General features: G+C 45.8%; 1 protein-coding gene across 3 annotated transcripts in view; it reads left to right on the plus strand.

The window, feature by feature from the left end:
- FAM114A1 (family with sequence similarity 114 member A1) overlaps positions 1–24,457 on the plus strand; it is a 58,824-nt gene that overhangs the window by 20,224 nt on the left and 14,143 nt on the right. Inside the window, exons 4-8 of one of the 3 annotated variants that reach the window (XM_028507981.2) lie at positions 9,823–9,936; positions 10,057–10,160; positions 13,030–13,164; positions 15,704–15,856; positions 21,852–21,975. In XM_028507981.2, coding sequence (XP_028363782.1) covers positions 9,823–9,936; positions 10,057–10,160; positions 13,030–13,164; positions 15,704–15,856; positions 21,852–21,975 — 630 coding nt within the window. Of the gene's footprint in view, positions 1–9,822; positions 9,937–10,056; positions 10,161–13,029; positions 13,165–15,703; positions 15,857–21,851; positions 21,976–24,457 lie in introns of those variants that run through there. The other 2 variants (XM_036019840.1, XM_036019841.1) reach the window with 2 other exon arrangements.

The raw sequence follows: 24,457 nt of genomic DNA on the forward strand, positions 1-24,457 counted from the left end.
CATTTAAAAAATGGTTATTATCAAGCCCTGGCTGGCGTAGTTCAGTGGATTGAGCTCGGGCTGTGAACCAAAGCATCACAGGTTCGATTCCCAGTCAGGGCACATGCCTGGGTTGCAGGCCACGGCCCCCAGCAACCACACATTGATGATTCTCTCTCTCTCTCTCTCTTTCTTCCTCCCTTCCCTCTCTAAAAATAAATAAATAAAATCTAAAAAAATGGTTATTATCGAAGATCTAGGCAGAAAGCAGAATGGGAAAGGGAAATGTACAAAAATAAGATTTTGATGATAATTTCAAAGTTATGCTGTGAGAACCAGATGTGATTTTCCACAAGCATCTTAGAGACCTGACTTGTTCATAGAACATACTAAGAGCGATAATCAAAAATCAAATGAAAGTTGACAATGCCGAAACTGTTCTGCCAAGTGAAAGTTCCATGGCAGAACAGGGCACTGTAGTCCTAGATGCTACAAAAGACCCAAATGTCCATTTAAAATTCTAGTTTTGACAGTTTCATGAGTCCAAACACCTTCTGCAACAGCACCCAAGGAGAGGAAGGCACATCTGATCTGCCCGTTTACCTTTCAAAGTTACCATTGCCCCCCTCTGCCTCCTTTCCCAAGTTACACGTTTTTTTCTCTTCTGCACATTTTAATGAAACCCTTCTGCCAGCACTGTCAGAAATATTGACAGTGTTTGTTATAGAGAATGGCAAACTTCTCAAAATGGCACTAAAATGAGAACTCTTACCTGTGTAAATCCCTATTAGTGTCACATGAATTCATGTGACATGGCTGATGAGATAAGAATTCTCAAGAATCACGATTGGAGGTTGGTTCTTGGTCACGTCCAACTGGTCCCATATGCTGAAGGACCCTCAAGTAGGGCACCTGCTAATGCATGCAGGGGGCTCCCCCTTTTTAGATTGCTTTAATTTTTCATATAACATTTCTTTCTTTTCTTTTTATACCATTCCTGTCTTTTCCTTTTTCAAAAATGAATATATGAAAGAGAAACTAAAGAAAGTAGGATTCACAACCCTTTATAATCTGTGAATACGACCCAGAGGTTAGTGAATTTCTGTTTCATGGCCAGGCGAACACTGTCAGTTCAGAAACACTTCCTGTCAATTTTGACCCTCAAGGGCAGTCTGGTGACAGGGGAGACGTCAACCATTGTCATGGAGTGGGAAGAGCTTCCCAAAGGGAAGATTGGTGGATCCCCTCTTTGCGGCACTGCAGTTTGCTGTAGCCGAGCACAGCGACACCATCTATGTGTTTTTCTAAACCACTGCTCCTTACACCTTCCTATAATATCTTGAATTCATTGATAAAAGAGGCTGAAGTGCAGTCAATACGAGGCGGGGCAAAAGTAGGTTTGCACTGAGAGCGCACAAAACAGGGTTTAGAGCTACCCAGGCACCCCAGAGCTACCCAGAGCTACCCAGGCACCCAGAGAGCTGCCTGGAACTGCTGTTGCCCCCCTACGTTATCACTTGATCACAGAGACCCTCCTACCTACAACAAATATTTTTATCCTGCAGATAAAGGGGAGAACTCCCTTCATTAGGGTTTTGATCTCAGTGGAACTCTCAAGAAGAGAGCCTGGTGAAATTGTAGTGCTTTTTTCTTAAAGATTTTATTTACTTCTGTTTTAGAGAGGGGAAGAGGGGGAGTAAGAGAAGGAGAGAAACATCAATGTGTGGTTGCCTCTCGCATGCCCCCTATTGGGGACCTGACCTGCAGCCCAGGCATGTGCCCTAGACTGGGAATTGAACCAGTGACCCTTTGATTTGCAGGCTGTCACTCAGCCACTGAGCCACACCATCCAGGGCTGTAGTGCTTTTTGAGAAGAAAAATTCCACTGGAGGTGTAAGAAAGCACCACACAGTGTCTTCCGATCTGTGCCTGCACAGCACAGGGCTGATCCTGAAAACACCAAGCTATGCCAGTCCGAGGTGTGGCTGGAAGGGGCAGGGTTAGGTCTCCAAATCCTCCCTGCAGGGGTGACCTTCACTTTGCTGTTTGGTCAAGGTAAAGTAAATGGAACTAATTTTAACATAAACCAATGTTTTTAAAATGAGGAAGCTCCAGAGATCTTCCTCAGAGATCTAATTTTCAAGGAGTTATAGAAAAATGGACTAAAATGACAGTTAATCAACTATAAATGGCATATAAAACTTTAATATAACATAGTGATTGAGCATGTGAGTTCTAGAGTCAGAAAGATTAAGTTCAAATCCTACTTCTGCTGTTTATTGGCTTTGGGACCTGGGGCAAGTGGTATCACATCACCAGGTCTCATTTTCTTGATTGTTAAATGGTTGTAATAATATCCCTTATCTCATAAGAGTGTTGAGAAGATTCAATGGGATAATTCACTGAACTAAAAATATTTAGTCATGCCCTGGCCAGGAAGCTCAGTTAGTTGGAGCGTCTATCCCATACACAAAAAAAATATTGTGGGCTCAATTCCTGGTGAGAGCACATACCTGGGTTGCGGGTTTGATTCCCAGGAAGCGCACAGGAGCAACTAATCAATGTTTCTCTTTCTCTCTCTCTCTCTCTCCCCCCACCTCTCTAAAATCAATAAATATATATCCTTGGGTGAGGATTAAAAAAATAAAAATAAAACTATTTAGTCCCATGCCTGGGACATGACAAGTGCTCCATATTAGGCCATACCAAAAGTTTCATATTTCTCCTCAGTGACCTTACAAAACCATGGAAGGAAAATGTTATGATCCTCTTTTCAGAGAGGACACAAAGGCAGAAACTCGGAGAGATTAAGTAACTCTCAAAGGCCACACAGCTAATAAATGGAGAAATCAAAATTCCTCCACAAGACTCCTGACTCCTGTTTAGAATCTTTTCCACTAGAGTGTAGGGGATAAATTAAACATCAGCCAATCACTTAACATTTGTTTGGGTGTTTTTATGAGTAAAATTTATTTGTATTCTTACATAAAAATGTGTTATATAAACAACAGGAAAAAATACAAGTGCTCTTTAACAAAACTCATAAAATACTTAATTTTAGGCTAATGCTTAGTGAAAAAAATAGCTTGGGAAAACCAATACCGTTTAAACTAGACAATGTACAAGGCTTTAAAATGTCCTTATTCACAAGCCTGTGTGAGCACACAGGGAGAAGGTATGGCATTAGCACACCGGGCAGGGCTCCGCTCTGAAGATGCACCTGGAGACACGGAAGAGGCCTCCGGCTCACTCAGCCCCCGCCAGGTTCCTGACTCCTGGTCGTCATTGGTGATGCTTGCTTTTCTCACCCCCTCCCCCAAGTCTTACTTCACGAATTCCCTAATAGGAAAGATTTCAGTTCAGACACTGAAATTTTAATTTTTCCCCAGGAATACATGTGATTGTTGCCAAGTCGTGGTTTCAAAAGCCTTTGGTCACAGGGTTTTCAAGTGGGAACCAAGTTGGTTTGTTTTCCTAAGAGAAGGAAGAAGTGACCTTCTCCCTAAACTATTTGTAAGTTTACTTCCTTTTCATGTTTATTGATTCAACAAACTGTATATTGGGCACTGAGCACGGTGAACCCAAAGAGGTAAAAACCTTTAGGGTGCCACAGTTGCACTTCCTGCATGCTCCGAAACACTGGACTGATACACACTGAAGGGGACATTCTCACACAAAAAAGATAATAAATTCTACCTAAAAAATCCTTTACAATCTCCAAGAAAAGTAACAATACAGAACAACTTTGACTGACAAAAGCCCTTTCTCCCTACTGCCACTCTGTCAGCTGGAAAACACCCAAGCTTATGTGCTGTAAGTGCCACGCTGTGCATTGGCAATGCCAAGGCTGTCCTGTGGGGAGCTGGGGGCGGGCCCGGCTGTCACCGCGCCTCTGCCACGTTGCCCGCAGCCTGAGCGATTTTCACAAGCCAGGCTGCTTATCTGAGAATTCTGGGTTGACTTCGATTTTGTGACCATGAATTCCATTCGCTTAAGGCTTAGTTGGCTTACAGAGCTTAATTTTTAATACTGTTCACATCATCTAGCCAACTGAACATCAAACATATCAATAAATATCAATAATTAGTTCCACTTTATCTTTCTGTTGGAGCATTCTGGCTTTATAAATATATTCCAGTCTTAGTGCCTATGCCCCATAAGGGTTTAAAATGCCTTAGAAAGAGCACATGGATGTGTCTCTCACATGTTTAGGGATGTTCCTGAAATCTAAAAGAAAACTACAAAATGAGCAGGAGAACAGATCGCCAGTGGGTTAGTGGGGGAGCAGCTACTAGTGGAAAACCATGGTTTGCTGGGGCCCTGGAGGCCAACTGGACAGTTAGTCAGAAATGACGTGTGACCACGGGTGTGGGGGAAGGTTGTGCTCAGAGAGGGCTTTCGACCACCCTTTTCTTGGCTGGTAGGTAGAAGATGCGGTTTTCTTCAGGATAAGTGACTTTACTGAGGGGAATCTTGTAGATGTTGGGGGGGTTTTGTGTTCAGCAAGAGGAACAGCAGTGTGGCCAAGCAGAAGGGCCAGGTACAGCATGACACTCGGACACACGGTCTTCAGGTTCGACATGCTGCCTCCGAGGTAGGCAGTGAACAGGGAGCAGGCAAGAGCAGGAGGTGGGTTTGCCAGGTGAGTGCCATGAACATTCCTCCAATCGCAATGCAGGCCAGAGAGCCGTCGTAACTGCAGAGTCCAGAGTAGATGTCCTTAAATGGAGCCGAAAGACTGAGCGCTGTGCCGTCCCCACCAGTGACCCCACTGCAGCGTGCAGAGAGGAAAGCAGGATGGCGCCTAGGAAAATGAGCCCTGTCCACAGGTTGTCTGGGGACAACCATATGTCTGGCCAACACCCACAGGCAGGGATTTCAGTAGCTGCAGGGCATTGAGTTCAGACCAGGTGACACTGGGAACTGAGGTTTCAGGTGTGATCAAGGTGGTTGGGAAGAACGGATTATAATGTCCCATGGCTGAAAGGTACAGGGTTATCACCATGTTGAAGGGCAGGGTGAAGACAGACAGTTCTCATTTGGTGAACACGGACTTCAGTCCACTTGAGAAAAGTGGACAAGTCATGGGCAAAGCACATGCAGGGAATAACAACCACCAGGAATAATCTCCCTTGTCTGAAAAGGCAGCATGAGTATTCCCACGAGGGTGGCACTATAGCCATGCATTCCCGCTGCAACTGCTGACCTATTGTGGGAAAGGTTGTGTAGACGCCTGTCGTGACATAGTCTGGCCCCCGTAGCTGCCTCTCGTGATAGCAGCTGCTTCTCGTGATTGCTCCTGGCTGGGCAGCTGTCCCTCGAGAGAGTGGCTGCCTCTCGTGATAATGTCTTCCTCTTACAATAGTGGCTGCCTCTGGCAATAGTGGCTGCCTCTCTCAATAGTAGCTGGCTGTTGTGATAATGTCTTGCTATTGCGGTAGAAGCTAACTCTCTCAATAGTAGGTGCCTATTGTGATAGCGGCTGCCTCTGGTGACAGTAGGGGCCTGTCGTGGTAGTGGCTGCCTGTTGTTATGGTGTCTTCCTCTTGTGATAGTGACCACCTGTCATGGTGGTGCCCTCTCACACTGCGGTTGCCTTTGGAAATCGTGGCTGCCCCTCGAGATTGTAGCTGCCTGTCTCGATGGTGTCTTTGTCTCATGAGAGTGGCTGCGTGTTGTGGTAGCATCTTCCTCTCGCAACAGGGGTTGCCTCTCACAATAATGAATGCCTCTGTGGAAGTAGCTGCCTTCCAATGTAGTAGCTGCCTATCATGATGGAGACTACTTTTTGCAATAGTAGCTGCCTGTTGTGATAGTGCCCTCCTGTTGATAGAGACAAACTCTCCTGACAGTAGCTGCCTTTCAAGATAGCAGCTGCTTCTCATGATTCTGGCTACCTGTTGCGGTACTGGCTGCCTCTCGCAATAGTGGCCGCCTCTCGAGATAGTGACCACCTGTCATGATACTGACCACCTGTCACGACAGTGGCCACCTGGCATGATAATGTCTGCCTGTCTCGATACTGGCTGCCTCTCATGATAGTGACTGCCTCTTGCTTACTGGCTGACTCTTGCAATACTGATCACCTCTCATGACAGCGTCTTCCTCTTGTGATACTTTCTGCCTCTCGCAGTAGTGGCTGCCTATCATGATTCTGGCTGCCTGTTGTGATATTGGCTGCCTCTTGCAATACTGGCCACCTCTTGCAGTAATGAATGCCTCTTGTGATACTGGCTGACTCTTGCAATACTGGCCACCTCTCCCGACAGTGTCTTCCTCTTGTGATACTGGCTGCCTGTCATGATAGTGGCTGTGTCTTGTGATAGTGGTTGCTTCTCGAGATAGTACCTTCCTGTTGTCACAGTGGCCTCCTGTCGCCATAGTGTCTGTCTGCCGCAACAGTGCCCACCTCTTGTGATAGTTGCTTGCCTCTTGCAATACTGGCTGCCTGTTGTGGTAATGGCTGCCTCTCCTGGCAGTTGCCATTTCTTGTGACTGTGCCTGGCTGGGTAGCTGCTTCTTGTGATAAGAGCTGCCTCTTGTGAGAGTACCCAACAGGGAAGTTGCATTTTGTGATAGTAGCTGCCTGTTGCGGTATTGCCCAGTTGGGTAGCTGTTAGTTGCAGTACTAGAAGCCTATTGCAATATAACTCAGCCAGGGAGCTGCCTGTCATGATATTATTCAGCCCAGTAGTTGCCTGTTGTGTTATTGTCCTGTAGATGAAAAAGGGGCTACCTGCTAAACCTATCGAGCTCAGGGGAGGCCTGCATGGTGGCCTTACAAACACAGAGTCCTAAAGTAACCACATAGGATGGTCTGAAATTAAACCTTTCTAATTAAAAGTGAGTCGTGATGTGTAGTCATGTCCTAGGCTGGTATCATCCTGGACAAAGGCCAATCTTCACCTTATCTGAGCCTTTTGTCCTTTTGCATCCAGGATAACATACCCTTGGAATGTCAGGGTGATTTCCCTTTTCCCAACATGTGTTTTTAAATTATACAGTATCATGGCATTTATATAACATTCTTATCTTCTTGGCAATATTGCACCATGTCAAGGGGTAGAGGATATTCCGTCTCCAGAAGCGTGGAATTTGGAGGGTTTTCATCTCTGTGAGGATGCTAAGGTGTGTGATGACATGTGAAGAAACTAATCTAAGAACTGTATGCTGCAGTATTGTTTGTGTCTGTTGTTTTTCTCTGTTTCGGGTAGGACCCGTCAGTATCTGAGACTGCATCCCCCTCCCCAGCCAAAAGGCAACAGTGACTCCTTACTTTTGCTTCCTGGTTCTGGGCACTAGATGTCGCACTCAGCAAAGTTTTAGAAGTTATTCTTCAAAGTAGGGTGTGGTGTACAGTGTGAACCTTAGCTATGAAAAACCATGGCTTTAGGTTTCTAGTGGAATGCAGTCAAGGTGCACTTTTACTACCAAAAGAATTCAGAAAAAAAAGAACTATTTATCAGAATATATAATTGGAGGAACCTGAAATACATGCAATTCTTGGTATGTGATTATACCTCAATAAAGCTGTGTGTGTGTGTGTGTGTGTGTGTGTGTGTGCGCAGTTGGAGTAGCAGCCTATTGTCATGTCTGGTAAACATGTGCATATCCCATTTTATGTGCATATCCCATTTATATGCACATAAAAGTGGAACTTCCTTCAGAAACAACGCAATTTTTCGAGAGGCAGCCTCTGCGTACACATCTGTGATCGTTTGTGTTCTGAGATGGTGAGAATCCGCCCTTCCCTGGGCAGACAGGACCCTAACCCACAAAGGGCAGAGCAGATGAAAGGGGAGACGATGGCTATGAGGTCTAACACACCCCGAACGGTCTCAGAGGAGGAGGTGGAATCGTCTTTCCTATACGGCTTACGTAAAGAAGCCGCAGCAGGCATCTCCCAGCCTTTTCCGAATCATTTATCCCTTGATTCCAGCTCTCAGAAATCTAGGTGAGAATCATAGATTCAGATCTGGGTGTACATTATTTCCATTTGAGAAATACGTTTTTATTGTTTTTACTTTTTTAAGATTTTATTTATTTATTTTTAGAGAGGGAAGGGAGTGAGAAAGAGAGAGAGAGAGACATCAATGTGCGGTTGCTGGGGGCCATGGCCTGCAACCCAGGCATGTACCCTGACTGGGAATCAAACCTGCGACACTTTGGTTCGCAGCCCACGCTCAATCCACTGAGCTACTCCAGCCAGGTAGAGAAACATATTTTTAAAAGAGGGCAAGGAATATGGACTCAGTGTGTAAACATGTTAGATGATTATGTCCTATAACTTAAATGTGTTCCTGTGACTCCAGTAAGTTCCCATTGAAATGTTTGGAATTCATTGGAAGCTAGAGAGAATTAATTCAAGTATTCCTTTTATCAGTTACTGTGCGTCTTTTTCCCCCACTGTAACTCAACAATGAATTTGAGCTGTATTTAATGATCTGCACATGAATAGAGACATATATTTCTGTATGTAACTAATGTTGTAAACATTGTAAATAATGTTTCATGTTTTCTGGATCCTGTATAATGACAGGTGATCCCCACTGGATATAATTAGTCCTGCGTCGTATGAATACCAGTGTCCTAATTATGTTACAATAGCTCTGACGACGTGACAACTGATACGGCACTACTGTTTGGGTTTGGGGCCCATCCGTGTCTGTCTGTTATTCAGGAGGTGGGCCGTTGGTCGTTTCAACAGTGCCGTGTAAGCCCAGGATATTCTCTTTGGCTCTAAAGGCTGCCGTGACTTGGGACTTTCCCCCCATGTGTTAGCACTGCTGCTGCCTTGGGTTTTACCAGCCTGAGGTCTCGCAGACCCAAGTGCCACCTTCCACTTTCCCCGGGGAGCTCGGGCGGAGGCGAGTGTGACAGTGGCAGCACGCACTGCCTCTCCCCCCAGGACTCAAACAGCCACTTAGGATCATCAGTAGACTGTTAACTTCTTGTTTAGTTTGGGCACTCTGAGAAAGTGATAGCTCCTCATGAGGGCCTCTAAGGGGGAGAGAAAGAAAAAAAACCTGCAGAATAAAATGTAGACGATATTATTTATCAAGCCAAGGGTGTGTGTGTTGGGGGTGGGGCTGGGGATGAGACGGTCGGCTCTGTATTTACCAAATAGTCACCACATACCCGCTGCCCGGGTCTGGGAGACGGAGGCGTTGTCCCTGCCCAGACGGAGTGAAACCACTGCCCTTGATCCTGGGTGACTGCCCCCACAGTTTGTGTTTATGCGGTTACTGCCTCAGACAACCGTCAGAGCTGCGGGGTGCCCTTGCTGGTTTTCCCACTGACTTGCCTTTTGATTTTGACACATCAGACCCTGCTCTGTCCATGCGAAAGGAATAACTGACACAGTGAAAGAGCAGGTTAAAGCTCAACCGATTTCAATTCACCAAATAACAGTGGAAGGCCTGCGACAAATCAAAAAATGAATGACACATACCTGCCTGGAGCAGTTGGGAAAAGAGAAAAGAGGATGAGACAGGAACACTATTCACAGATAATATCTAAGGTGTGGAATCCCAAGTTGCTAGTTAGACAGTGTGAGAAGCCAAAGGGAATAATAAAGCACCTGAGAGCACCTGACAAAGGTTTCTCCCGTTGCTCCTCACAACAGTAATGAAAAAAACGAGTCACTGACAGAATAGGAAACTTCTCCAAGATTGCTGAACTAGGCAGAGGCTGAGCTGGGATTCGAACCCACGTCCAGGGAGCTACAAAGTCTCTACTGTTCCTCACCACACTTTCTTACAACAACTCTGGGAGATGAGCGATGGCATTTGCAGGCCGTGGATTTCTGTTGTGCCCACAAACCACATTTTTCTCTCCTGATAGGTCACGGACTGACAGCAGTCAAGGAAAAAGCAGGGGCCACTCTACGGATTCATGGCGGGAATTCCGGTTCCTCTGAAGGGGCCCAACCCGACACTGAAAACGGCGCCCCTCAAAGTGAGTGACATGCTTTACTCGGGGGGCTTCTTGGACTTGGGCTGTATTACGCTATGTGCACAAATAGAAACTTCCAGCTCAGCAGAATGAACTCTGAAAGGACGCTTCTCTCGTTGATAGCAGATGCAGCCGCAGATCAGAGCCCTGCGGAAGGCCCACCCACTTCTCCATCCTCGGGGTCTCGGGGCATGCTGTCAGCCATCACCAACGTGGTTCACAGCACAGTAAGTCCTCAGCTGCCTCCTCTGTTTCCCTGGCGCCTCCCAGCGCCTTCTTTCGATACCTCTATTTACCCGTGACCGAGAGACAGCAGAGAAAAGACGGCCTTGCTCATAACTTGGGACCATGGTTTCGTGGTGCTTTTTTTTTTTTGGCAGAGTAGGCGTAACCTTGGAACCAGAATAATAAGCACCCAACAAAATGTGTTTTATGTTTAACAGACAGCTGCTGCTTAAAAGGCACATTGTTCGGGCTGATGGAACAGTGTCCTCCGGCGGCTGCAAGGACAGCGTCTGGTTGGGGTGGAGAGGGCTCTTCCTTAGAGCTGGGACAGCTGTTTTCCCTCAGTGCTCTGTGTCCCTGAACCTTCCATTCGAAACATTCTATAAACCACTTAAATCAAAATAAACGCTGGTAAAGGGTCAGGAACGACATCCCCGAGATGTCTCTAAAGTGTTTCCAGATAACTGAGACCAATGTTCTTCCCCATTCCCACCTTCCAATCTCTACTCTCACTTCCTCCGGTAACTCCAAGTCTCCCCCTCCCCACACCCACCCCTAACTGGGGGAGCTGCCTACCTCTTAAAGAAACTTGCTATCGGCAACGAAACAGATAAATAATGAAAAAATGAATTGAGGCAGCTAGCGGGTCTTCGGGGCCAGGAAGAAAGGTTTATTTTGTGCTATGTAAAACCAGCGAACTAGTTTTTCTAGAAATGTAGTTCCTGTTCAATGCATTCCTTTATTCGTTTTTTAAAAAGATAATTAACCTTCACTATATACCAGGAGCTACGCTGCATGCTGAGCATCTGCTGACAAACGAGAGGACACAGTATCCTGGAAGATGGGGACAACTGACCAGGCATATGCAGTGCAATAGGGCTCGAGGAGGGGCTGTGGGCACACACAGGAGGGCACCCCACCCAGGCTTGGGGCAGGGCGTGCCGGAAATAGGAAAGGACCTCTGCTCTCCTTGGCTCTTGAGGACCTCTAGACTAAGTAGGGTGAATGAGGGGCTGCAATGTGTTTTAAGATCAAATAGCAATACACATCCAGTATACCCTGGAGAATTTGTAGGGCTGGGGGTAGGAAGAAGCTCTTTCAATATCTCTGGTATAAGAAATGAATTCATGGTCTCCCTGAGCTCCAGTGCAAAGCATTCCAAGTTTATCTCCAGCATCCTCACATTCCTTTCTGTGTCCTCTCCCACCTTCTGGTACAGGGGTCCACCCTTCTCTGCGAGGGGTGTATTCCAGGACCCCAGTGGATACCTGAAACTGTGGACAGCACTAAACCCTCTGTGTACTGTTTGTTTTCCTATGCATACTCTCCTTTTCACTGGAAAGAAGTGTGGCTTCTCTTTGGCGTATCCAAATTGCCAACATCACTCACTACTCTTGTGCTTTGGGGCCATTGTTAAGTAAAACAAGGGTGACTTGAACACAAGCACTGTGAGACCGCCACAGTCGGTCTGATAACTGAGGCAGCCACCACGTGACTAATGGGCAGTGGCAGGCACAGCATGGGTCTGCTGGACAAATGGATGGAGGGACAAGTGGCATCCAGGGTGGGAGAGAGCAGGAGGGCATGAGCTTTCACTACACTACTCAGAATGGCGCACAACTTCAAACATGTGAATTGTTTATTTCTGGAATTTTCCATGTAGTGTTTTTGAACGGCAGTTGGTCGCAGGTAACTGAAACCATGGAAGTGAAACCCTGGATCAGAGGGCGCTGTGTTCCTCTTTCCCAAGATCTGGGCGCCCCCAGCTGGTCTCCCTTTACTCAAAATTCCTATGACCTTCATCCTTCCACTTGATTCTCTGCTGAAGTGATCCCCCACAGAGTGTTAAGAGAAAATAAATCAAATTATGCAGAAGGGTGAATTACTGATATCCCCTAGGGCTCCCAAAGCAGTAGGTATATGTTAAGATGTTTTATTGTGTGACTGTGGATTACTCCCAAATATGAAAACAAAGTCTAAATGTCCAAGATGGAAATAATAAAGTACATTAACTCAGTGAAATCCAATATTGCTATTGAAGTGATAATTATGAAGATCAGAAAATGCGTATAGGTAATCATATAATAATAAAATATAGTGTATAAAACTCATGTAAGGTGGAAAAGCACAGATGTGAGCACACTGCAATTGCTGTCGTGTGGTTGGAGGACAGGAGTAGAGGTTGCACGAATTTAAGCAGTTCTCTTTATATGAACAATTTATGCAAGTAAATCTTGATTGTTTTAATCATTTTTTAAAGGAAAACCAGGGCTGACAAAGGGATTTGCAAGAGGATAACTATATAAGAGAACAGTTTCTAAAACCAGTGGTGTATGGAAAGCAGCCTGTCTCACTTCATGAATATGCTAATTATACGCAGTTGTCACTAGTTTCTGGAACTGCTCAAGACCCGTCTGAAATAGCCCGAGGCCCTACCCTCTAGGGCCCTAGGTTAAAGAATTCCCCAAATTGGCAAGAGTCTTGGATGTTTTAATAGATTGTTCCAAATAACTCTGTTACTTGGATTAAAATTTTTTCAAACAAAAGTAGCAATTGGGTCACCTATTAATTTTATGTCTTAAACACATATCTCTTCATACACACAGAGCAGGGCAAAATTAATCCCAAATATGCTTTGGCTTTTTCCCCGAACCATCCTTTTTTTAAAATAACATTGAACGTCCTACAAATTATACGACGCGCTCTTCGAAGGGGAAGAAAATAGGATTAAATGGATGATAAATTCCAATGAAAAAAACGGTGACTTTATATTGATTTTAATACTTGAAGATAGAGCCGTCTAAGAGTTGCTGACTGCTGCGAAAGAGCAAACTGTAAAAATGTAATCTCAGGCAATTATCTCCTCTGCAGGGGAAAAGCGTCTTGACAGGCGGGCTGGACGCCCTGGAGTTCATCGGCAAGAAAACCATGACTGTGCTGGCGGAGAGCGACCCCGGCTTCAGACGCACCAAGACGCTCATGGAGAGAACCGTTTCCTTGTCTCAGGTGAGATGACATACTTCTGCCAGTTCTTCTTTCAGTCAGTGAAATAAATACATTCTCAATTATCTCCTCTTTTAGGCATTTTTAAGATTTTATTTATTTTAGATAGAGGGGAAGGGAAGGAGAAAGAGAGGGAAAGAAACATCAATAGGTGAGAAACACATCAATTGGTTGCCTCTCACACACACCCCCAACTGGGGACCTGGCCTGCAACCCAGGTATGTGCCCTGACTGGGAGTCAAACCGGTGACCTTTTGGTTCACAGGCAGGCACCCAGTCCACTGAGCCACACCAGCCAGGGCTTTTATTAGGCATTTTAAAGCACACCATTCAAATTCAAATGATACAAAATAATACAGAATAAAAACTGAATTTCTAATATACCCCTAGCCCTGGCCACTTAATTGTACATAGGAGACAACCACTGTAACAGCTGCTTATGGATTCTATCAGAATTACCGTATGGATATAAAGATGTAGCTATAGATCAGATAAGATATAGAAAGATATGTGTAGCCACATACACATTCATATGTTCATACTTTTTCAGAGTTGCTTACTAACCACCCTCTTTTGTACCTGGCTTTATTCATTTAATAATTTCTTGAAGATTATTCCATTTATGCCATTTATCTGTGTCCATTCAGGTTGCTGTGACCAAATACCACAGATGGGGTGGCTTACACACAGCAAACATAGGTTTCTTATGGTTCTAAAAGTTCACACCCTGTAAAAGGAAGAACCCGGCCTGGCCAGTTTCCTGGGTCACCATAGTTTCGAGCCCCCTTCACAATGTTTAGCGTACCTGTATTCAATCTACTGATGAAAAGTGGGCAGCCACACTCACAGAAATGTGTCACCCAGAAGCAGCACGGACCATCTGCAACGTTTGCTCTAGTGACTCGTCTGAAACATGTGCAAAAGACGTAGTGCCCGCTGTTCTGGGGCACACCCGAGCACTGCCCCTGTATAACTCTCATGGCCTGCTGCCCTGGGTCACCAGAGTACTACCAACTATAACCTGCTTCTGAGCAGTAATTTTCATTCACTCATTCATTCCACAAATGCATTTTAGGTGTCCAGCATGTACACACACACCCCTCCCCTTGAGTCGGCTCTGACTCCCGGTGACCCCGTGACTGAGTAATGTCCCCAGTGTCCCGACCTCAGCAGCCCTGCCCTGCCCCTGCAGACTCCTGCCTACGGCTTCTTTGATGGCGTCAGTCCATCCACTTCCTATTTGGTCTTCCTCCTTTCCCGCTGCCTTCTGTTTCCCAGCATCACTGCCTTTTCCGAAGAACCCCGACTCCTCAGGGTGTGCCCAGAGTTGGACAGCCGTAGTTTTATCATTTTGGCCTCCAGTGATGTTACAGGCTTCATTTGCCTCAGGACCCACTTGTTCATCTTTCTGGTGGTCCATCTGCGGAGCTCTCCTCCGACAGCATGTTTCAAATGAATCAGTGGTTTTCCTCTCAGCCTTCTTCACTAGGCCTTACTGTGTTAAAAATTCCCAGAGGTTTGATGGGGTTGTCCTGAAAACTTTAAAATTCGGAGCTTGCACTGATGTAGTCTTAAATACAAGTAGGAGGGAGAATTCTGGCTGTGACCCTGTGGGTTATCGGCCAACAACCTCAAGACCCAAAATGGCTGTTTTGTTGGCACATAATAAAAAATAAAATCTGCTCTTCCACCGTCTTCCCTTTATGACCTCGTGGTGGCCATTGTGTTTATGGTGCTCCTCACGGATATGAAAAAACGCTGTAAAGTTAATGCCCCAGTAAACTGGATGAGGAAGCAAATAAACAAGGCTTCGAATCAAAAAAAGTGAGTGCTGGAAACTGGGAGTGATGGCGGACATGTGTTCCTTTTGCTGTTTTTCTAGTTAATCAACAAAACGTGGAGAGTGCCTCCATTCAAGGTCGTATTTCTCACGATCAGTCTAAGAACGGATAAGCCAACATTCTTGTTTATATTCAGTATCTAGTAAGCAATACATTAGGAGCTTATATTCTACTCATTCTTTCATCAAAGATACGTAATAACCACACACACACGATTCTAAATACAGTAACTCAGATAAAATCAGGTCCGTTTACTTCGGCTGTGAAGTCTGCCTAGGTGCGGACGCTGCAATTAATGAATCCTGTCATGACAGATTAAACCTCTCTGATGCGCATACATTTGCTCGTTGTAAAAAAGTTGGACATTTTAGAGAATAAGAAATTAATCGCACACATGGAAAACATTTCAGCGGGAGCCGGTGTTGAGCTTTTGTTGTGCTTCTTTCCGGGCCTATTCCCCAGGCACAGAATTTTTGCTTTGTTTTGTTGTGTACATAATGAACATGTAAAATTCCAAGTGGAATATGATGTAAAAATTGTCAGTAGAATCAATCAAAAGCGTCGTTTTTTTAAAGAACCTCCAAAACGACTAAAACCTACTCTTACAAATACAAAGTCAGTCCTCGTCGCTGCCTGCGTCTTAGGCAGGAAATGGGGCTTTCGGGCACCATGGAGTGTACAGATTTTGTGTGTTCCGGCAGATGTTACGGGAGGCCAAGGAGAAAGAGAAGCAGAGACTGGCGCAGCAGCTCCCGGCCGGGAGGACTGCACACTACGGGATGCTGTTTGACGAGTATCAAGGTTTGTCACACCTGGAAGCTCTGGAAATTCTGTCCAACGAAAGTGAAAGCAAGGTTTGTCTGGCACTGGTCTTTTTAAATGACATCTTCATCAATGTGTTTTCTTAAACAGGAAAGATGCTAGAAAACCAGCCATTAGAACATCTCATTGTTATAGCATCGTTGTATGCTAAGGTCACAAATGCTGTACAGCCTGTGCTCCACATTATTTCCTCTCTGTTGTGTACCGGGCTGTTTCTCCTCCCCGCGCCCAAGAGAGCCAGCACGATAACAGTCGTCACTACCTATGTAATGGTGCAAAGGGCTGCTCAAGAGCTTGTCTGCCAGGCTCCTGGCCCTGCGCTTCCCTTCGGTGACATAGTACACGCATCAGAGACATCCTACCAAGCCGTTCTCCCTTCCCTCCCAAAGAAAACAAAGCAGCTGGTGTTTCTTCCAGACTGTGGAGGTTTAATATTTTTGGTATTATGGCTTATATATTGTATTTAATTGCCCATTTGTTAGACTCTCTGAACTACAAAGGGCAGGATTAGCTTGCCGGCGGTTACAGTTCTAGTTGGGAAGGCCCCTGAACAAAAACCTGAGAAATTACCCAGCAGCCCTGCATGGTCGCGTCTGCCCTATAGTGATCCCAACAAATGAAACATGAAGAGCAGAAATCAGCAGGGTTTGGTGGTTTATTTTTAAAAGATCTATGTGTGGGGGGTGGGGGTACATGTGTGTTTAGTTAGCAAACACTTGTACTGGCACTTAGATAGTCACTATTCTAAGCACATTAAACCTATTAAATCACTTAATTGTATATATGGCTCTTTTGTGTGAACGCAGGCTGACCGTACTCTGGGGTGTTTTTCCAGCGGGGGCTGCAAGGCAGTGCCCTCCAGGCCTCCCAGGAGAGGCTGTGGGCTCCGAGAGGCTATGGGCCACTCACTGGGGAGAGGCAGGTGCTCAGACAGGGAGCTGAGCTTGGAAGAGAGCCTCAGAGTGGAGGAAACATCTGGACTCTCTCTAGGCCTTCTCCTCTCGTGTCGGGACTCTGAGGAGGCTGAGACAGTCTTCATGGCCACCTAGTCAGGGGAAGATGCCACCGGCCACATAACGGGCAACCAAGAATGAAACAAAGTAGAGACCCACATCCCCACTCCCTGCCCGCGGGGTTATCGAGTTACAGGTTACTCTGTGTTTGTTTCCTTTTTAGTTATCCATGAGCCATCTCATGATTATACCGGGAACGGATAATTTTTTAAAAGCAAAATCATGAGTCTTATACAGATATAAAGTGAACACGAACTAAAGAATTTATTTAGCTCATTAATTAAATGAAGGAACCAACCGGCTATTGTAACTGATTCAAAGGAAAAGCCAAAGAAGCACCGATGTATATGGAGTGAAGCGATTTTGAAGCGAATGTGCGAAAGGACGCGAACCTGGTTTTCTCACAGGAGGCTGTGGCTCCACCGGGAAAAATGAATTCTCGAGTCTTGAGACAATTGTTTCGCACTGCGGTCGGCTATCTACAGTTTCCAGAGTTACAAAATTACTCCCGTAGAATCAGGATTCGATGATCTGGCAGGGCATGTTTTAGAACACACACTTTTGCACTGAGGCACAGAGTTTTCTCTACAAAACCTGTGCGTCAGGTCAAATGTTACACGACCCAGTGCAGCTCAGTAGCTGTATGATTTTGGATCTGTCTTACCTCAGTCTCTTTGTCTATTAAACGAAAATAATAATGAAAACCTACTTCATAGGGTTATTAAAATAATTGAGGAAATCCATGTGACGTTAGTCACAGCTTGCCTAATACTTAATGAGCAATCAATAAATGTTCGCTGACATTTTATGTATCTCTACGTGCATACGCTTCTATAATGTTGATGACATTTTACTTTTTATGCGTTCTTATGTCATATGTATTTGTTACCATCACTGAAAGCGTTGTAGGTGAGCATGGGCCCTTGAAGCTCTCGTGGTAGTAGAGAGAGCCTTCACTCTGCCTGGTTCCACTGCAGGTCTCAGCGGAGAGACAGCCTCAGGCCCCCAGACAGGAGCGCCAGAGAACGGCTGTTGCTAGGAGGGGGGGTGAGGCCCTTGGAGGGTTGCATTGCCCTCTGCACACTGCTTTCTCTTCCCAACGTGGAGATGTTTGTAGTTTCCCTAGTAAGGAATACAAATTTTTTTTTTCCTGGCTTGGTAGTGGTAGTGACTGGGTGCTGTGATAAACAGTCCTAAAAACGTCTGGGTCAGAACCATTAGCCAGGAGTCGTCCTCACTCCTCTCCCAGCCCAGGGCGGGGGTGCCCAATCAGTGGGCAGCCTTCCTGCTTCCTGCATTGAGGGAGCCCGGAGCCAGGCTCTGTCCGTCTGGTGCCTCCCGTGGGCCCATCCTAATATTCATCGGCCTCTGGCAAGATTACAAATGGGGACCTATACTGGGGTTGTCAACTTTAACAAGTAAAAATCCAGAATAACTAGTTAAACTTTAACTTTAGAAAAACAGTGTATACTTTTTTTTAGCTTAAGCATGTCACGTGCAATATTTGGGACACACATTTATGCGACAAAAATATTCACTGTTTATCCAGAATTCAAATTTAACTAAACGTCTTATATTTCATCTGGCAACCTACACAAAACAAGTATTTAAAGTAAAAGGACCTTGGGAAGCAGACTGCTGAAGAAAATGTATTCTGTCACCCTACCTTGACAAACACATTAACGTAATGACCTGGAAGGTTGGGTTCCCGTTTAGAACCCCCAGATGCCCCCAATTGCCACAGCCCCCTCCTGCACGCTCTCCTTCCTTCATCTCCAGTCGGCCCTCCCCTCAGAGCGCCTCAGGAGCATGTGTGAGGAGGACTTGGTGCCAGTTCCGCCTGCTCCCTGCAAACAACCACCTCTTCATCATCCTTTGGGCCTAGGAGGGCTCTCTGCAGGAGACAGCCCCCTGTAAGGAGCACAGTCTGGGGAAGAGGTCCATTCAGGCCGTGGAAGGGGACCTGGAGGGTCACCTGGAGGAAGGCAGTCTAGAAGGAGGAGCATGGGCTCTGGGCAGGCATCTCCCTGTGGCCCTGTGGACTCCCCTGTGTCCAAGGCTGAAGTATTGGCTTTTACTATCGTCTAGTGTCTTCTTAACCCCACCAGCGTGAGGCAAGAGAATGCAGAGGGGACCCTCCCATCTTTAAAAGCCTTGACCCAGAAATGATTTCTATCTCCTCTGTTCACATTCCACTGGCTAATATAATATATTATAAAATATAAGGACTTTCTAGCATTACTACCTACCAGATTGATTCTAGGACAGTTGCATGGCAGTGTGGTAAAATCTGTAAATCTTTAAGGAAAAGTTAATCACTGTATTGCCATCATGCTCAGTATTCAACAAAAATATTGGGTTGGCCTTTTGGGTTTTTCCATAAAATAAAAGGCACTTTTTTCATTTTCACTAATAAGTGTACTGATTTGGATATTTTGAGCATGTCGGCTATCTCCCACAATTAGCTCCTAGTGGGTAGAGGCCAGGGGTGCTGCCAAACATCTTCCAGTGGATAAGGCAGCCCCACAGCAAAGAGTTATTTGGCTAAAACATCAATAGTACCAAGAAACTTTCACAAACCACATTTGACACTTTCGATCAGTCACAGCACCTTCTCCATACACTGCACAAGTCTTTTTGTATGTTTTTCAGTTGTGCTTTTACCTTTCTTGAAATAATTAAGTAGAATATACTGAAAATATATATTTTCATCCATCTTCAATATTAAAATGGCTGCACAATAATTCACCAATTTTGATACGTTGTTTTAGGTGCATGCGAGCTGTCACAATACAATCTAACAAAATTGTGTCGAATAAAATTAAAGACAACTTACTAGAGCCATCATACAGAAATAGCGTCATGGACTTTTTGGCCAACCCAACAGTAAACAAGAAACTTCAAAACAGCACCCAGCGCCTGCTTCCAAAGAAAAGTCTGTAAGGTAGACTGTCTACCCTGGTGTTCCTGACAGCACAGTGCCAATCAGATAGCCAGCATCCCACAAATATTTATTGAGGAGTGCATATGTACTTATTTTTTATTATTGGATTGAAATATTCAGTGCACATTGCCTTGGCATAACAGAATGAACTAACTAGGAGGAGGCAAAGATGATGCTATAGTGGACATGCTGACAAAACTCTTTTGCTTAAAAAAAAAAAATCCCGCCCTGGCTGGCGTAGCTCAGTGGATTGAGCACGGGCTGGGAACCAAAGTGACCCAGGTTCGATTCCCAGCCAGGGTACATTCCTGGGTTGCAGGCCATAACCCCCAGCAACCACACATTGATGTTTCTCTCTCTCTCTCTCTCTCTCTCTCTCTCTCTCTCTCTCTCTCTCCCTCCCTTCCCTTCCTAAAAATAAATAAATAAAATCTTTAAAAAAAAAATCCCTTCTAGGGGCTTCCCAAAGCAGAAAACCCCACTGCAATCACTCCCGAGGGACAGCCACCCTCCAGAAGACTCAGTGAAACAAAACTGTTCCGCGTGTGCATGTACATTTTCACTAGTGTTGTATTCTTGACACACTTATTCAACTACCTTTTTTGTTGTACTCTTAGAAAACTTCTCCTGAGGAAATACACCTGCAGTGTAGGAATATGACACGGGCACATCTAGGACCCTGGGGCCTAGACATGAGTGTGTGAGCTAAAACAGAGTCTGAAAAGGTTGGGCCGAAAGCAGGGGCAGCAGCCACCGCGCAGGGCGCACTCGCCGTCGCCTGCTGGGCACAGCTAATGGGGTTCGCGTGGACGATGCGCGCCCAGAGCCCTGGCGCTGGCTGCATTAGCGACGTTTAGGAAAGTGGTGATGTTTAGGAAAGTGGTGCTCTGGCATCCTGATGCCCTCGATAACTCTCTCACTTATCCTGCCGTGTGAATCTCCTACCACAATAAATATTAAAACATTCAAAAGGGCACGGTGCCTCTTCTGCGGGCTCTCCCTGCAGAGCAAGCGTTGGACCTGCAGAATGAAAAATTAAAAGCCTTACTATTCTATAGTCATCCCTCACTTTTTATGTGGTTCTCCGTGCACTTTGGCCATCCTGGAAATTGAAATCAATCTTCAGACTCACAGAGCAGGACTGGCCACCTGTACAAATAATTTTGAAGCATGTACGAAGGATCATTTCAAAAGGGGGAATCTGAGAATGACGGGCAGGGAGAACAGCAGGTCAGGGAGGACCTCAGCGCCCTGTGAGGCCTCCCTGCACAGCCTCGCACCTCCCCGGGGGGTGGGCCGCTCCCTCCCTGGGGCCCCCACTGTGCCTCCACTCACAACTGCCATGTCTTTACTGGTGAACATGGGCCTCCCTCCTCTAGACATCAAAATCTCTGAGAAGAAAAATGTGTTTTGTGTATTTTTGCAACCCCAGCTCAATAACTCACATCTGGCAACCGTATCTATACCTGTGTATTTATTTATTTATTCATTTATGTTTATTTACATGTGTATATATGTGCATAGTCTATGTGTGCCTATATATAATTTCTCAATCATCGCTATAAGTACTTTTAAGTACCTTGTTTCATTCAACCTTCAAATCACCCTTATAAGGTAATTGCTATTAGTCCCCCTTTTACCAATCAGGAAGCTGAGGCATGGAAAGGTTAAATAAATCACCTGAGGTCTCATCATTAGTAAGTGAGCAGCTGGCGTTTGAATGCCGGGTTGACACTGAAGTGTGTCCGTAGTCACTGTCACAGAAGAGCTGCCACCACCGCTCACCTGGCACCTGCCGTGTGCACTCCTGCACTGCACTTCACGTCCGTTACCTCACTTACTGCACCAGGACCTTGGTGGAGTGTGAATCTCCCTTTAAACATTCACAAACTGTGGCCGAGGGAACTCATGTGACTCACCCAGAGTCACACAGTTCACTGGCAACTCAGCCCAGCGTTGCCTCCCACACCGAGAGTCACCTGGGTCCCAGGGGAGCCGGGGTCGTCTGCACGGAAACATTATCAAGGAGAAGAGAGAACGGCAGTGGTGCTGACCTACTTCTCTTTTCAGGTTCAGTCATTTCTCGCATCATTTGATGGAGAGAAGCTGGAGCTCTTGAAAAACGACCTAATTTCCATTAAAGACATCTTTGCAGCCAAAGAGATGGAGAATGAAGAGAATCAGGAAGAGCAAGGTAAAGGGAAATCATGGGTTCACAGGGAGACAAACGGTTGGTGTGATCCTCATGGCGCAGCCATGCATAAGCACAGCCCTCTGAGCAGGGTGGAATCATTTCATTCACCACTCCCCTCTCCCACTTCCAAACACGCCGTGCACCTGCTCGCATCACAGGAGCTGGCCACGTTCACCTACAGTCCTTTCTCTCGGGGTGGGAGCCCCTGACGGAGGCACCTTTGCTGCTCCGGGGCCCAGCACCATCGCTGGCCCTTCACAGGCACACAGAGACTGGGTGTGGTCCCCCATGGGACCGCCCGGGGGGTCCACAAGCTGAGGAGGGCCCTGATGACTAGAATACATGCCCGGATGTCTGACTGGTTTATCTGCATGTGGAAGTTGTTGGATGTGATTAATGTTGGTGTGGGCTGGTCTGTCAGTGCATTTCTTTTCCTGTTTTTCCTCTCTCCTTTAATTTCTATGTATTTGTGAGTGGCCTGTGCTCTGCCTCAAAATTACGGTTCATGCAAAGGCTCACAGAACACCAGGGCGTTTACGTGTCAGGCTGTCCATCACTGAGCTGAGCCAGGTGCACTCTCCCGATAACCCTCCAGCCAGACAGGGGTGGGCCCCCAGCACACCGGGACCTATTTTGTGAGAAGCAAGTCTTCCCGGGGTGGGGGCGGGGGGGGGCGGGATGATCTCCAAGGTAGGCATGCTTGGTGATAAAGCTGTCCATCTGGGAGCAGAACGTAGTAAAACACATGGTACGCACGTGGGCAGTGATTTCTTACTCATGGCATCACTACACACTACAGCCACGGCATTCTTGTGGGTTCTGCCGAAGAGTTAAGCAGCCATGGACAGGACAGAGCTGGCTTCTGGGACTGTGCAAAGGGTCCCACCTGAAACATTTGCACCATTTACATGCTCTACAGCCTTGAACACATGCTGTAACCTTTCTGAAACTCAGTCTCTCACCTGTAAAATAGTGACAATGATACATATTTTCAAGGGCTATTGTGGTATTGAAATTAGATAGTACACGTACAAATACATATTACAGTGCCTGGCCCACAGAACAGCTCAAAAATGTTACCTGCGATTATTACTTCAAGTGTTCACACAATGCCAGGAAGACAGTAAAGGCGTAGTAAGTTGTAGCTTTCATTTAGGAGTGCCCTGGTTGTCACCCACACACGGAGCAGTGGCAACGTGCATCTGTTCCGTCAGGTCGCTGGAGTGTTTTGTGTCCAGGTGTGTTCCGTGCCTTTCACCAGAGCTCGAACACATGCACTCCCGATGCTTCTTCCTCGACGCTCAGGCCAAAATTATCCTAGGCATTTGCAGACTGTCATTTAAAATACTATCTCCCCCTTCAGCCCCACATACCGACCTTCAGTTTAATGAGCTTTATGCTCATTGCATCAGAACAGAAGAATCAGTTATACCAAAGCATAGAAAGAGGCCAATATCACAGAGACTGTTGGAGAATTATGTTTTTGAGCATTTGTATGTTTCTCCAAAGTCGCAAAGGACGACAGCCTTGTCTCTGTGTTAATAATGAAGAAACTCTGAGGCTAGCTGTTAAAGGTCATGGAGCCAGTACTCTGGACTCAGGATGAAATAGTATAGATGCCTATCTTCCAGATTAACAGGCACCACAAAGAGCCAGGCTATTTCTCTTCAGTTCCTGGATGCCTGAGGTAGACCAGGGTCCTATTAGGGATTCACTCAGAAAGGATAAAAGGGGGATCCCAAATTCCCCATAATGTCAAGGAGAGCTTGCTGCTGGTGCAGGTTAAGGCAGCGTTGCTGCCCCGGCCAGCGCTGCTTCTGGGGAAGGAACCTTGATCCAACCCTGTCAGAGAGAACACGGTGTGTCCCAGTCTCTGTGTAGAGCTTCAGTAAACTGAGATTTCTTTTTAATGTGGCAAAAATAAATTAAAGTCCTAAATAGCATGTGTAAGAAATGGTAGATCTGTCTCTCCTTAAGCAACAGAACTCCGTAATCTCCCGTACCATATCCATTTTCCCCAAGGGCATCTCCAGATGATCAAACCACTAATAATTTTAATTAATTTAATAAAGAAATGGTATTTGAATGCTCAAAGAACCGGGAGAAAAGCATAACGGGGTAGCCATTAATCAATCAAGTTATGATGGAGCGTTACAACGTATCCGTGGTGCAAGCAGACAGTCTGGGAGCGGCACTCAACACTCCACTCGGGAAGAAACTAGAAAACTAGAACGTTGCCATCAATGTTTTTCTTGTCAGCACTTGCATTCCTAAAAGCTTCCTAACACCTGAATAATTTATTCGATGGTCTCCAAAAATATAATAAACTGTCATTTTTAGACAAATTGAGTATCAGTCTCCCTGGCAGTTAATAACGTTAGCTAATGATTTACATGTTTGTCTTTCCAGCAGAGTGTAATTTTACCACACGGCCATGGGTCTCTCATTTGGTTTACCACTGTTGTAAAGAGATTTTTAAAGG

This window comes from Phyllostomus discolor, chromosome 1 (assembly GCF_004126475.2).
Source record: "Phyllostomus discolor isolate MPI-MPIP mPhyDis1 chromosome 1, mPhyDis1.pri.v3, whole genome shotgun sequence".
In the NCBI taxonomy this organism is placed as follows: Eukaryota; Metazoa; Chordata; class Mammalia; order Chiroptera; family Phyllostomidae; genus Phyllostomus; species Phyllostomus discolor.